Below are 13689 nucleotides of genomic sequence, written 5' to 3'. Positions count from 1 at the left end.
TTACTGTGAAAGAACTATGTATGTGTTGTACAATAAAATAGTTAAAACAGCTTGCTTAACCTCCTGTGGTCTTGCTATTACTCTTGTACAGGGGTCCAGTTAAGGACTTGAAATCATAATGTTAAACATGGTATATTGAGTACTTTAGTGGATGTTGTAGGCAAAAGTTATGTCTAGCTTTATTAAGAGAGTATTCAGAACAGATTAATTTTATTACACTGCTTGAGTGTAGTAACCTCCCAGTTTATCATAATTTAAATAAATCAAAAATAGCTGTGATACAGATTTCAGTCCATGAGTACAATCTGAGCCTTAAATTACAGTTCCTCCACACATAAATATAATTGACTGACCTCTCTCACAGGATTTTGGCAAGTTCAGCCTGATCTGAAATAAAGTATAGAATCTGATAGGAAGGGAAATACAGTTAATGGGATTTTTGGCACTGAGAGGCAGAAAGGGAGCAGGACCCTGGGCGTATGTGGAACAGAGCTGGTTGTTGAAAACTGCAAATAGAAGATACATCATAGATCAAGTGGTTTTATATTACTCTGTTAGTATGTACATACTTGGAATATTATCTAGAAACAGTGGTCCCTTGCTTCATTTTCAGTGAATGATAGTCTAAGAATATTTAAAAATAATCCCACTGTTTCCTGTAGTGAAGAGAATGCTGCTAAAAGCCTTAGAAAGCTTAGGAAGGATGTGTAATTTCCATGGAACTCTGATACACATAAGGCTGAAAGGGAGAATGGAGTAGAGATGTCCAAGCTGTTCTCAAGGACTTGGGCAATCAGATTTGTGATCCCAAAATCTAAGAACTTACTTTTCCCTTGTAGGGGAAAAACCCTTTCTGTGTCAGGCACAGGGATGTGGTCGCTCCTTTGCTGAGTACTCCAGCCTTCGGAAACATTTGGTTGTCCACTCAGGTAAGAGTATTCATCTGACATTCTGTGATCTGTCTGAGACCTTTATTGTAGCACTTTAATTTGATTTCCTTAAGGAAAATCCTGGTTTCTACAGAACTTATGGTCATAGTGTTTTGTGGTGTCCATAGTCTGTACTCTTTAATCTTTTAGGTTGTTTCTATTTCTAAATTCAAATTACATTTTAAAAATTATTTTAAAAATTGTTTCTAAAATGTCATGAGGTTGAATATCTTTTTCATAGCTGCCATTTGCTTATTTAAAAGAGAGACTCTAGCGTCTCTGTATATTAGCCACAGCCATTTGAATCTGAAATCTTGCAAGTGGGTTTGTGCCATAGGTAGGGTTTTCCTTTATTTTTTTCCTACTATGTACTTGTAATTGCACTAAGGTTTAGGTCGAAATGTATTTCACAAGTGTTTCAAAGGTTCTGCCTTCTGTTTTGATTGATTTATCTTAAATATCATCAGCACAATGAAAATGGTATGTTTGGGGAATGGGAGATTTTATTTGGGTAATAACATTTGGGATTGAATTCTTCAAGCTTGGCTTTTATGCCATTGAGCCAAGAAGTATGGACAGCATGCTTGTATTTTGAAAATGGTGAACTGCTCTGTAAAATGGAAATCCTTCCACAGTGAGAAGTCATCATCAAGTCTCTCCTCAGTAATGTAAACCAGATGCTGCAATTCATTGTGTGATGGCAGGAGAGAGCTTCCTTGCCTCTGGTCGTTTTATTCTATGTGTGGGACATCAAGTATTTCCATATTAATGAGTAAATGATTTCAAATAACTTGTTCCCTCTCATCAATCCAACTTGAAGACTTTGTTACTCTTCAGACTTGAGTTTTCCAACAACTGCCAATACTGATATCTAAACCCCTTCTGTTCTAGAATCTTATGGCCCTCCAGGAGATGAAAATATTTCTCATTTGGTTTCTACAGATAAGTTAGGACCAGTGGTGTTAACAGCCATTTCAAAACTGTTGTTAGTTTCTTAGTTGATGAGGTCTTTTTTCCCGATTTAGTAATTCTTGGGATATTTCTTCCCCCTTTGACTCCAAGGAGTGAAGCCCCATCAGTGCCAAATTTGTGGCAAGACATTTTCCCAGAGTGGTAGCAGAAATGTGCATATGAGGAAACACCACTCCCGAATTGGAACAGCTGGCAGCAGGGAGCGAGAACAGCCAGGTAAAGAAGGGAGCACACTCACTCTGGGGGAAAAGTGCAGGAAAAAATTAGTGGATGGTCAAAGAAAAGGAAATATGTTTGTCCTGAAAATATGAGACCACAAGTCAGTAAGAAACAAAAGTCTGTTCCTCTTGGAGATGGGGACTGGTTACCCTCCTCCTTTCTAGGACAGAAGACAAAGGTCTATTCTTGTATTGCAGTCAAGGGGCAGATATGTTTATTGCTTTCAAAATTAATATGAATCTAATTGGGGGGGTTTTATGTGGATTTTTTTCCCCTTGATTATGTATTCTTGTTGCAAGCAGCCTGGGTTTTTACACAATGTGAATTATTTAAAGAGAAAGCCAATCCTGCATAATAGAACTTACCATAGTAAGGTTCAAAATATAAATATTTTCCATCCATTAGAGCACTGGCTGCCCAAAGAGTAGGAATAGATAAAGTAGGTGTCTAGGGAAGAAGTCAATATGACTTGATTTGGGGCAGGGATTGTATCTTATATTGCAGCGTCATTGCATCATGAGAATTTTCTTTTACCCTTTTTTTTCACAATAGAGTCACTGATGGGCAGCAGTTTGCTGGAAGAATCGACAGTGCATAGTAAGAATCTCATCTCCATTAACTCTCAGCCCAGCCTTGGTGTTGAGTCTCTGCACCTGCCAGACACTGAGTCTATTATTGGAGTAGAAGAGGGTGAGACCAGCTGCTCTTTTTTCCGCCCTCTTATATGTGGTGACTGAGATGGGATTGATCATTCGTCCTTGAAGCTCACCATATTGCAGTGGGATGAATGAACATTGCTTTAACTGTGCACAGAGGGGTGGGTAGATAGTGGATGAATCCTAAAACTGGAGTTGGAGAAGATCTGCTGGACCAAGTTTCTCGCTTGCAGAGCTTAAAAGGTGAAGTCTGCTGCTTAGGTGTCACTTAGCCCATGTTGTGGAACGCCATTTCAAAACTGCTTATGCAGTCCATCTCCTAAAGCCTAAAAGTGTTTGTTTTGCTGGAGCACCTAGGAGCCCCAGCTAAGGACCAGGACCTCATTGTGCTAGGCACTGTTCAAATATTCAGTATCTTGAGCAACAGGCCTTCCTTCCACCCTTTACCTTCAGAGACTATATTCTAATACATCTCACTGTCAGAAGCTGACTTACTATATGAAATAAATGTACTACTTGATATCATTTGGTTATATTTGCTGTGTTCTGTTCCTGCTTTTCCCAGTCATTTTTCTCCAAAATCTGTTTGGTATATCAAACTCTTTAAATGAGTCTACCACATGGTGTTTTGAATTTTTTGTTAACTTAAAGGCTTTCTTCAGAACTGGCATTACTGAGAATGCAGAGTTTTGCTAAGGTACCACGTGTCTGTGATAGCCTCTATGCAAAGAGAATGCCTAGAGTTTATATTGCTCCCTAGCTGAATGGAAAGGTAGTGCTGCTGCTGGTACAGGTATTGTAACCTGGAGGTTTCTGCAGAAGCTCCACCAGGTACCTAGGAATCAAAGTCTGATGCAGTTTGGCTGCCACCTTGGCAATTCATGGGAGATGCTCCAGTGAGGTGTCTTCTTTTCTACAGTATTTTTGTAGGTTAGCTGAACAGCCTGTAGATCCTGTAACTGAATATAACCAAATATTTTCATAAAATGCAAAAATCCAGAACCACAGTTGAAACTCTTTATTTCCATACCACTTTTGAGACATATTAAGAGATTACAGATCTCTTTTAGGATTACAGAAATGTAATCTTCCTTTCAGAACAAAACTTTGTTTAGCAAGAGAGATGTGAGTTTCAGTTACTTAGTTTGATGCTTTTACTTTCATCACATTTCAGCAATTTCTGTTTAGGGACCAATATGAAGACTTTAATTTATTTGTTATTATATTCATGCATGTCACCTTAGTATTTGTTAAAAGAATATGGCATAATAATTTAAAGTCAAAACTTTTGTTCCTCCTTTCTTAGGGTTTCCCCTTACACTTCACATACTTGGAAATGTCTTTTTTCAGCACCATTAACTATTATTATGGAAATTAGCAACCAGTTTTAGTAAATACGCCTTAAAATGTATGTATTAAAATTTCAGTCCCACTGCTCCAAATATATCCATACAAAGAGGCTTTAAACCACAGACTTCGAGCATGGAAGTAATCTTTCTTTCCTCTTTCAATGTGGGCAAGGCATGGTGACAATATGGTTACATCACTGCTCTTTTCCAGGGGGTACCCAGAGAAAGAACAGCCTCTGTATGTCCTATGCAATTAAACCTATGCAGGAACTGCTACACTGGTAAGAGGCTTCCTGGAACCCTCCGAGGTGCTTACGCCCGCTCTCAGTGCAGAAACTGAGTCGCAAACGAGGACTGCTGCAGTCCAGTGCATTCAGCCTGTAACGTAGCAGTGTGAAACCTCTGGGCCACAAATTCTTGGATTTAATACTTTGTTATGATTAAAAATGTGATTATTTCAGTTTTATATCTTTGTCTAATGTGGTAGCTCTTACAGATACTGTATTTCTGATTTTGATGATAAGGCTGTGTTGTTACAGTGTAAGGAAAAAAGGATTGAGGTGACAAAAAGAGACACAGATTCTATTTAAGTAAGTGAGGAAAAGAAGATAGATAAGAAAAATTGAGCAATACAGAAACATGGTATCAATTTTAAAATATTTTAATGTCAAAGTGCAAAATTCTCAGAAAACATTCCAGGTGGCAAGGATTTTTGTTTTTGAAATGGCTATTAGTGTCAGCTAAAGGGAGATCACTAAAGTGTGAAATACACCATTCAAGATGCACTGGGCATTTGAGTATGACATGCTGGCAGGTAATACACAATCTTTTTTTCCTCCAAAATCCATCTTTGATATCACAGTAATCATACAATTAGGACAACAATAATTTGAAGTGATGCACTGTTTAATTACAACCTTCTTCATAACTTTGGTTGTTTTTGGGCCAAATTAATGAGCTCAATTGGTAAGATGTTGAAACACTTTCAAATCACGAAACATAAGAGATTTTTAATATAGGAAGACTATTGCTTCTTACCAGTGGGAGGAAGGAGCAAAGCTGGTAGCGAGTGAATGAAAACACCAGAGAAAGACTTACTTCCCTTTGAGTCTTCTCCCAAGGTAGGTCAAATCCTGATATTGTTTTTGTAGAAACATCTTGTTTGAAAGCATTCTACTAGATGTGTGTCTAAAACAAGGTTTAGGACAGTGGAAGGCGTTCTCCCTTTCCTGTGTGCTTCTGTGGCATGAATGCAAGGAGCTGATACTAGAGAATGCACCTCTTCAATCTTTCATATCTGCTTTTATCCAAAGATAGTGCTTCAACCTCTTTAACTTGTCTTGTTGCTCATTAAAGGGAAACAGCTCACGCAAGGGACAGTTTCAAAGACTAAGGGAGGCTGCAGGGTTTGCTGGGCTGAACAAGACATGCTCTAAACAACAGCTGCTTTACTAAATTCTCCCGTCTCACCCCACAGCACTTCTTAGGTGTCAGCTTAAACTATTAAGTTCCTGAGGCTTAACCTGGAGAATCTTGAACAAAAAAAGGTCAAGATTCAAAAAGAATTGATGGATTCTTCTGTGAGCTTTTATGTTGCCACTTCCTTTCCACTCTGTTCCTCTTGAGGTACTCCTTCCTGTTCCATACAGTCGTCCTTTTCGCCCCGAGCCTCAGGCAGTCTGCAGAAACAGTGATTGTCTAATACCAGAAATGGTTTGCCCCGTGCATATGAAATAGGGTGCAGCCATAGGAATTCAGAGAGAGAAGCCACAATGCTTTAAATAAGAGCAGTGAAGTTAATTTAATTTTTCCTACATTAGATTATAGAAACTGGAATGCATTCATGAACAAGGAAAGTATTTTTAGTGACAGACAAAAGAGCTGTGCTGCATTGTTTTTATTACCTGTGAACACCAGATTCTTCTTGCAGCAGGTCAGTGGCATCTTTCCCTTTTTTCTTTACAAATTCTTCACTTAGGCCAACCTGCTGGAGGGTGCGTCTGTAGCGACGCTCTGCTCCTCGACGAGCACCATGCTGTGAAATCAAAACTTAAACAGTAAATACATAGAGCTGGGGATTCCTTGTAACAGTCAACTTGTTTTAAAGTGCATATCTGACACTCCTAATGGGGACAAGATAACAACAAAACCTCCTGTCCAAAATTTTTGTAATCCCTACAGTATCAAAACTGAATACTAGGACAATGTCTAACATCTCTCAAAGCCAGAGCTCACCCTTTCCTGCTTCAGTTCTCTTTTCTCTTCCTTCTTCTGTTCTCTTCCTTCTACCACATTCCAGTCTTACCAGACTAGTATACTTGTGTCTGAGTCCTAACTCTGACACTCAAATCAAACACATGTGCAAAAAAAGAGTTGTGGGAAATCCTGGAAGCATGTTTGCTCGTAATTGGTAAGAACTAACAACAGTGGAGTTAATAAATGGAGAGTGCCTGTGAAATAGCTTCATATCAGCTCAATTAAAAAACAAGCATCTTGGGTCCTATATCCTCACTGCTTCCAAATGAACCTTGCAAATCTATGTAGTCTGAGATGAGGGTTTTCCAGAAGGACCGGCCAGTTCATAAAGACTAAGGAGTTCTACATGGAAGGATAGAAACCTAGTATCAACATGAGTGAACACAATTGAAAATTCTTACCAATCTGGTACAGAGAAATGTTACCAATATTTATCACACGTGTGTTCTCTGCCTCCATTATCAGAACAGACAGCCTGACCGAGGAGGCTACTTGCTGTTGAGAAATTTTAAATCAGCATATTGTCAATGTATTGTCACTATGTCTCTAACCAGCTGTAATTCCTGCAAGGACAGCGAACTGAAAGAGAAAACCCAGGGAAAATGATACAGTACAGATTGTATCTACAGCTCAGGTGCAATACAGATTTGTAGCTGGTACTGCGTGATGGATGAGATGTGCTGAATGCACGTGATAAAAATGATGTAACCATCATTAATGTTCTTCCACAGCAGTAGAGGTACAAAGAAAAGGTGTTTAACTGGAGAGGGTTTTAAGAAAAAAGTTTTGCATCTCTAGACTCTAGTCTATGGTATTCAGGTGCAGAATAGGTATTTATTTAATTTCTGGTGTGATAAGGCCTTGATTTTGATCAGACCATATACTGTGATTGCAGTACATACTAGGAATGGGCAAGTCCCTAGAAATAAGCCTGAATGTTTTTTTCAAGTGGTAGGAAGGAATTTAAGTTATACTTTGGTGGCTTTTCCATGTGTTATTTTGAGTGCAGTCCAGAGACTATGCAACCATTTGTACCTTCATACCCACAAATTAATTTGAGACTAGATTTCTTAATGGCTGTCTTAAATGAAAGACAATTTACCTATTGCCCAGAAACACTCTGGGACTTTGATCAGTTACCTTGGTGACCTGTTCAAAGAGGTATGGTCTGTTCTTGACTCGCAGCTGCATTTCTTCCAGCTCCTTTCTGTATTCTTTTGTTCTGTCTTGCATATTTTGCCTGAAATGGAAAAATTGCCTGTCTACTATAGGTTCCCTCTGACTATAGTTGATCAGGAATGATGAATTCTCAGTGACTATTTCATTCTTTAAATCACTTTGGTAATTCTCTTGATTCTGAATGCTGGGAGAAAAACCTCAATTACTGACAAGTTATGGACCTATTAGCAAAGCTCTTCTACTAGACTGTAAGCAAGGAAACAGTGTTCACATTTTTAGAAAACCTTGTCTCTTATGTGCTCTTTACCAAGTTACACCTTACAGTTGACTGGTTTGTACAAATTAGTTTCTACAAATGTTAATCTAAAGGAAATGGCTCTGTATGGAAGGAGTAGTGTGGAATTCTCAAGAAATCCAAATGAATGTAGAATGGATATAACAGCCAAAAAAGGTTAGACTAGGAATGTTTTTACACCCATTTTGTCCTAAAGAATTATCTGATGATCCTCAGTTAGTGGAGCAAACAGTTATTTCTGTGCAGAGTAGGATACTGACCGATTCTGTTTTGACTTCTCCTTTTGTGTTTCCTCCAAACTTTTATGAGGATCCAGTGCTTTTGCTCGGCTGTTCACAGACTTTTGCATAGCTTGACATTTCATTTTCTGTTTCTCCAGCCAATAAATTCCTTCTTTGTCCCCTTCCTTTTTGTTATCTTGGGCATATCTATATAGAAAAAAAAGTTACTGATAAGCCCACTGTGGAATGCCAGACCACATGCTAGCTGGGAATTTCACTTTTGTAGTCCTCTAAGGAGAAAAAGCAAAATTTCAGCCATACAAGTGTGCAGTTCCCAAAGCAACTGGGAGACAGAGGAAGACTTAGCAAAGAAAGAAGACAGAGAAACATTTAGGAAATGTGTTGTTGATGTAGTTGATGTGATGAGCAAAAACACTGATGTTTTTTCCTCCATTTTGGTCAGTAGTTGTATGGTCTTGTAGACAAACTTTTCTACCTACCTGATAGCTGATTCCCTCTTTCTAGCTGCATCTGTAATATGCACAGGAAGGGTGTTGGAAGAGAGAGAGGAAAGTCCAGGCAGAGACTGACTTTTTTGCACTGAAACCTTGGAAAGCTTCTGAGAATCCTGAAAAAAATCAAACTTCATTCAGTGTGTGTGTTCACAGACAGCTGCTAGTACAGAATCTCCTCTGTTATTCGCCTACCAAAGAGAACAGATGGGGTATGAGAATGCACTCATTCTTCTCTCTTCCATCAGCAGAGATTTACATGTGGGTGGGCTGAGGGACAAGGGGAAGGAGACATGATTAGAGCTATGAAAGGGTGTCTGAGCCTTAGCTGTCATAGCTCATCTCTTTGTGTAGAATTTTGTTCTCTTGTTTTGCCTAGACTTTTGCAGTACTCTCAATACAAGGCAGAGGTCACAGGATGTTAAGCATTCATAATTAAATGCTATAAACTTAAGAAGTTGGTATCTTGACAGGAGAAAGCAGTACCACAGAAATATCCAGGTATCTCACCTTTGTCTTTTCATTAGCCTGCCTCTGCCTGGCATGGAGATTGGAGGTTCTTAGCTTGAATGGCTTATTACGAGTTGGCTCTTTGATTTCTTGTCTCCTTACTGTTTTCCTCTGAAATGCCCAGTAAAGTTCTTCAAAATCTGGTATTGTTGGATTAATCTTTGGCTTGAAGCTGAAACTTTTGTCCTGTAAGAAGCCAAGTCTTTCCTGCTTAGTTCTGGTGGCAGTTCGGGACTGAGGCTCTCTCCGACAGTTGCTGGTATCTATAGGAGCTACGGAGCTCTTGAGCAAATCATTTGCTCTCATTTGAATACGGATTTCCCTGTAGAGTTCAGCTTCTAAAGGATCAAAAGGAAAGCAATGAGAAGATTATGACTGACAAAAAAGGCTGTGAAACTGCCACTGCCCCAGTCTACACTTTCCATTATGATGGCAGCTACACATACAGGAAAGACCAAACATCCTGTGTTCTCCTTCCCCCCCTTTTCAGCCCCTCTCTCCTCTGCCTCCCAGGGAAAAATAATTCAAAGATACTGATGCCATGAAGATTTTTTGCCTTTTATACCCGTTATACCTTTTTACAACTTCTGTATTCCTGGTGCTTTTTGCCTACATTCTTGGACTTGTTTGTCAAGCTAAGAGACTAAACATTTTAGAAGCTTCGTAGCTAGGGATCAGTGTGCCCCAGACCCCAAGGTCCTCTCCAGAACACATTCTGTAAACCAAGATAGAACCATCCAGGGGAAGGCTCGTTGGGGAGGGGGGGCTCACTTGAGCCTCTCATTGGGGAATCTTTGATAGATATGCTAATTAGTAAAACCTATAATGTTATACCCGATCTTTGGGGGCACACTCGGCGGGGTGCATCTCGATGCATATGACCTGGACATGTGCACCTAAGGATCCTTAAAATAAATACCAAGGTAAAATCCCTTTTCCCCTTCTAACCGTGTATGACTCTTGATTTTAAGACCGGGAAAAGGCATCAATACCACTAAAACCATGGTAGGGTCTCTTTCTTAGGCATTAATTTTTAGATATCTCTTTTACTTATTGGAGCAATAACTAGACAGGTCTTCTTCTATTCTGACGGGTACCAGGTAACTTGTGCCCTTTGTCTTGCAGAAGTGTTAATCAAGGTTCTACTTTTTATATGGGACTTACAGTCATTATGTTGACTGTGTGGTACAAACAAGTTGTTCAACTATACTTGTAACAGATGATGGCTTTTCTATGTAATCTCCAGCAGTAATTGTCTATATTGGAAAACCTTTTAAGTAAGGAACATCTGATGGATGGATCACGTTTTGTGACTTTCATGACAAACTTTCCATAGGAAGACTATGTTTCAGATTATAGCATCAAAGTGAAGTCCTTCCCTGTGCAGGACTAAATATTTGTGAAAATGCAGACAGTGGGCTGGGGGTTGTTTTTTTGCTTTTAGGAAAAAAAATTCAATACTGCTGTTTGCAAAATAAGATGGTTTTGCATCTATAGGTTTTCATTGACTGAAGTACGAAATGTTCATTTCTCCTCCCTTCTCATATACCAGATAGAAATGGAACAATGGTTTGTCCTTTGCCGCCTTTTACCTTTCTAGTCTATTTAGGTTAGTACACCCCAACAGAATGTTTTCTGATGAAAACTGAACTGGTGTATCCTCAAGAAGAAATCACTGGGAAACAGTAAAAAAAGAGAAAAGGATGAGAAAAGCCATGAGAATCATTAACCACTGGCTTAGTTCCCACATTCAAGTATGAAGTCTGTATTGCTTACTTCAAAGTTTCAACTGTGGGCTTAAACTATCTGAAAGCAAGCAAACATCAGTAACATTTCCTTGGCTGTCCTTCTGACTAGAATGGTCCTGGCACATACTTCCCCTGTTGTAGCACTTAAGCCAGTGCAAGTGAGAAGGCAACTGGAAACATCAGAGAATGGCAGGAGAGACGACTACTACACTATCACTTAGAACCAAACTAATTGCCTGATGTGGGCTCAGGAGATATTGTTCTCCTCTCCTAAGGGTTCTGTGCAGAATGGATCACTTGGGTAGGAGTAAAACTGTCAGATCTAAGATACTGCATGGACCTTGGAGACCTATGGCACTACATCTGTCTTTGTGTTTGTGCCATCTCAGTCCCTTTAGTGTAACCAAAGGTATGGAATCCAGTGCAGGGAAAGATTCCCAAACTGTCATGACCTGCAGCAAAACAGGTATGGAAATCTGTCTGAAGAGCTCAATGTGCCCATGTTTTCTGGGGAGTAGAACAGAACTGCTGCTGCTGACACTGATACAGGACTACTAAACTTAGGGCACTCTACTGCAAGGGTATCTATACAAAATGTAAGGACGAGAGACACACAGGAGACTCAACAACACCAGGGGATGTAATGACACTGGCCTTATGCTCCAAGTGATGCCCTATAGGCCATGATCTTACCTCCCAGCATGGAGGAGACAGCAGGGGGACAGGCAGGAAGGTGCTTTTACAGAAAGAGCCCTGGCATGTTACCTTTGAGTTTATCTCCAAGAAGTGAGTCATAAGTAGATTTAGGAACTTTTTTACTGGCTTGCTTCTGTTTGGAGCTCTCATTTGGGGTTGCTGCTGCCAGGAATTTTTGTCTGATAGCTTCTTTCTTTTTCTCTTCCTTCTCCAGAAAACTGAAGGGCCGCTGTGTTGAAAGTAGCAGCTCCTTTCTTTTCTGTGTTGCTGCTTTCCTGCGAATCTCATTCTGCTCCATTATTTCCTGATAAAGGGGCAGAAACACATGGGCAGGTACAGGCTGTGCCCGGAATTGTTTCTGACATTCAGCTTCATCCTGGCTTTGCCTTTTGTCTCTCTCTTTGTCTAGTTCAAGAAACATGTATGACTTCATCAACTCGGACTTTTTGCGAGCTTCCCGCAGTGTCATTTTGAAAGGCTGAGGGATGGTGATGGAAGGAATCCAGGGAGATGAAGCGCTTTTTGGCCTCAAGCGGGATTTAGGAAACAAGTGAGGCTTTTGCTGATCCCAGGTACTGTCCGAGGTGAGGTCGGTCAAAGAACTGGACTGCCTTATGTTACCAGATGTATGACTGAGACAAAGACATTATGAAGGGGAAATAAGTTGAAATTATTAAAAAACAGAGTTAAAAGAAGGGAGACACTATTAGAGAAAGACACCATAGCCTGAGCTGGTTGTTAAAAGACAGGCCTAGGGTTTGTCATTCTCAGGCTTCATATTTTGCTTTGCTACCAAAGTTTGTGAGCACAGCTGTGCTTGTTTTGTTTTCCATGTATAAAATGGAAGTTAGGCCTACTTAGCTTTGTCATGCAATTTATTATGCTGCTAGCACTCTATTGCCAAAAAGGCCACAAGCAAACCAAAAAGTTCCAACTTTAAGGTTATCTTGCTAATAGCTACTCAACATAACAGACAAACGCAGGAGAGGCAATCAGTTAGGCACACAGATGCACAAATCCTAACAAACAGTATCAAACACTAGCATTCCCAGGATGCTGATGGGAATGTCATTACAAGAAGCTGCTTTAGTGTGATGCTTGAGAGGTTCAGCTGGAAACTTTGTACCTGAGAAGACGACCATATTATTGATAATAAGAAAAAAAACCCACCTGAGGCTATACTGGGTCTCATTAAAATAGCGAACTTCTCATAGGATGTCTGAGGGTAATTGTGAAAGTGAGTGCAACTTAGGAGATTTATGGGAAGGAATAAATGCAGGCAAAAGGAAGGATCAAGGTGAACCAGAGTGGACCAAGAACAGGAAAGGGGAAAAAAAAGCGGGGAAACAGAAGGTGCGGATCATGTGTGAACAGACTCCTGGTCAGTACACTTACTGATGATTGCTGCAGCCTCTTCTTCTTCATAAACTATTTCCTTTGTGAGAGCATGCATGTATGACCTGCTAGTGAATGTCAAACTAGACTAACCACAAGGAAAGACATCTGGGAGCTCGACCTTGAAAAGACCATAGCTCTGAAGACTGGATGCTGGATAGAAATGTGTGTGATCTGCTGGCACATGTTAAGCGTGATTAGCTGATGAGTGAGACGGGGATTTGTGCTGTTCATGTTTTATATGAATGCTGCTTATGTGGGCACCTATTGACCCCTTCCTCCCTGCTGTGACTACACTTGTGGCCAGTGTTTTGGCACTAAACACGTGCATTTTGGGACTTCATGTTCCGCCTCCTCCCTGGCCAGAAGGAGAAGGAATCCTGCACCCCATCCTGCTATCCTTACCAGGTACCATCCTACCTGAGAGCCTCCCTCAGCTTCTCACGCAGAACTTCCGCCTCCCTTCTGAAACCCTCCAGCTCCTCATCTTCTTCGAACACCCCGAGGTCAGCCCATAACTTTGCCTGGCACGGTACGCCCGGTTCTAACGGAGACCGCCGGCCCCCCATCCCGAGAGGATGCTCCCAGCTCCTTGCCCGGCGGCGGGAAATTCAGGAGTCGGCGTGTTACAGCCTGAAGGGATGTCGCGGCAGCTGGAAGAAATGAAATAAATCGGGAAGTGCTCGTTTCGGGGTTCGACCCCAACCTGCCCGCCCGGGAGCGCCGCGGCCGGGCCCCCGCCTCGCCCGCCC

The 13689-nt window shown here is 40.7% G+C and overlaps 2 protein-coding genes across 7 annotated transcripts in view; one reads left to right on the top strand and one right to left on the bottom strand.

The window, feature by feature from the left end:
- The window catches only part of ZNF410 (zinc finger protein 410), a 19532-nt gene extending 14941 nt beyond the window's left edge, over positions 1–4591 (top strand). For all 3 annotated transcript variants that reach the window (XM_032111678.1, XM_032111676.1, XM_032111677.1), the window contains exons 8-11: positions 840–929; positions 1992–2117; positions 2673–2810; positions 4337–4591. In XM_032111678.1, the coding sequence (XP_031967569.1) occupies positions 840–929; positions 1992–2117; positions 2673–2810; positions 4337–4410 (428 nt within the window). In that variant the 3' untranslated portion in view covers positions 4411–4591. The remainder of the gene's footprint in view (positions 1–839; positions 930–1991; positions 2118–2672; positions 2811–4336) is intronic.
- On the bottom strand, positions 3780–13689 carry FAM161B (FAM161 centrosomal protein B). 4 transcript variants are annotated; one of them, XM_032111673.1, is made up of 8 exons: positions 13358–13689; positions 11612–12174; positions 9099–9436; positions 8577–8704; positions 8116–8283; positions 7522–7621; positions 6030–6160; positions 3780–5900 (listed from the first exon to the last, which is right to left on the bottom strand). In XM_032111673.1, exons 1-8 carry the CDS (start codon positions 13504–13506, stop codon positions 5714–5716), a joined length of 1764 nt encoding a protein of 587 aa, XP_031967564.1. In that variant the 5' UTR covers positions 13507–13689; the 3' UTR covers positions 3780–5713. The 4 variants fall into 4 exon arrangements, 2 of the variants coding, with proteins under 2 accessions (XP_031967564.1, XP_031967565.1); XM_032111674.1 differs by having other exon boundaries at positions 3780–5804; XR_004240718.1 differs by having other exon boundaries at positions 5714–5804; positions 7484–7621.

Source organism: Corvus moneduloides, chromosome 6, assembly GCF_009650955.1.
Source record: "Corvus moneduloides isolate bCorMon1 chromosome 6, bCorMon1.pri, whole genome shotgun sequence".
Lineage (NCBI taxonomy): Eukaryota > Metazoa > Chordata > Aves > Passeriformes > Corvidae > Corvus > Corvus moneduloides.
This window is presented reverse-complemented; position numbering and strand designations above follow the sequence as displayed.

Bases quoted from the DNA above. Each gene is read 5' to 3' on its own strand.
- FAM161B (XM_032111673.1), bottom strand. From the start codon at position 13,506: ATGGGGGGCCGGCGGTCTCCGTTAGAACCGGGCGTACCGTGCCAGGCA. The intron at 9,437-11,611 runs GTAACATGCCAG...TTGATCCTTTAG, and splicing joins TCTTGGAGATAAACTCAAAG to AAGCTGAACTCTACAGGGAA. The intron at 7,622-8,115 runs GTCAGTATCCTA...TTTCCATTTCAG, and splicing joins GAGAAGTCAAAACAGAATCG to GCAAAATATGCAAGACAGAA.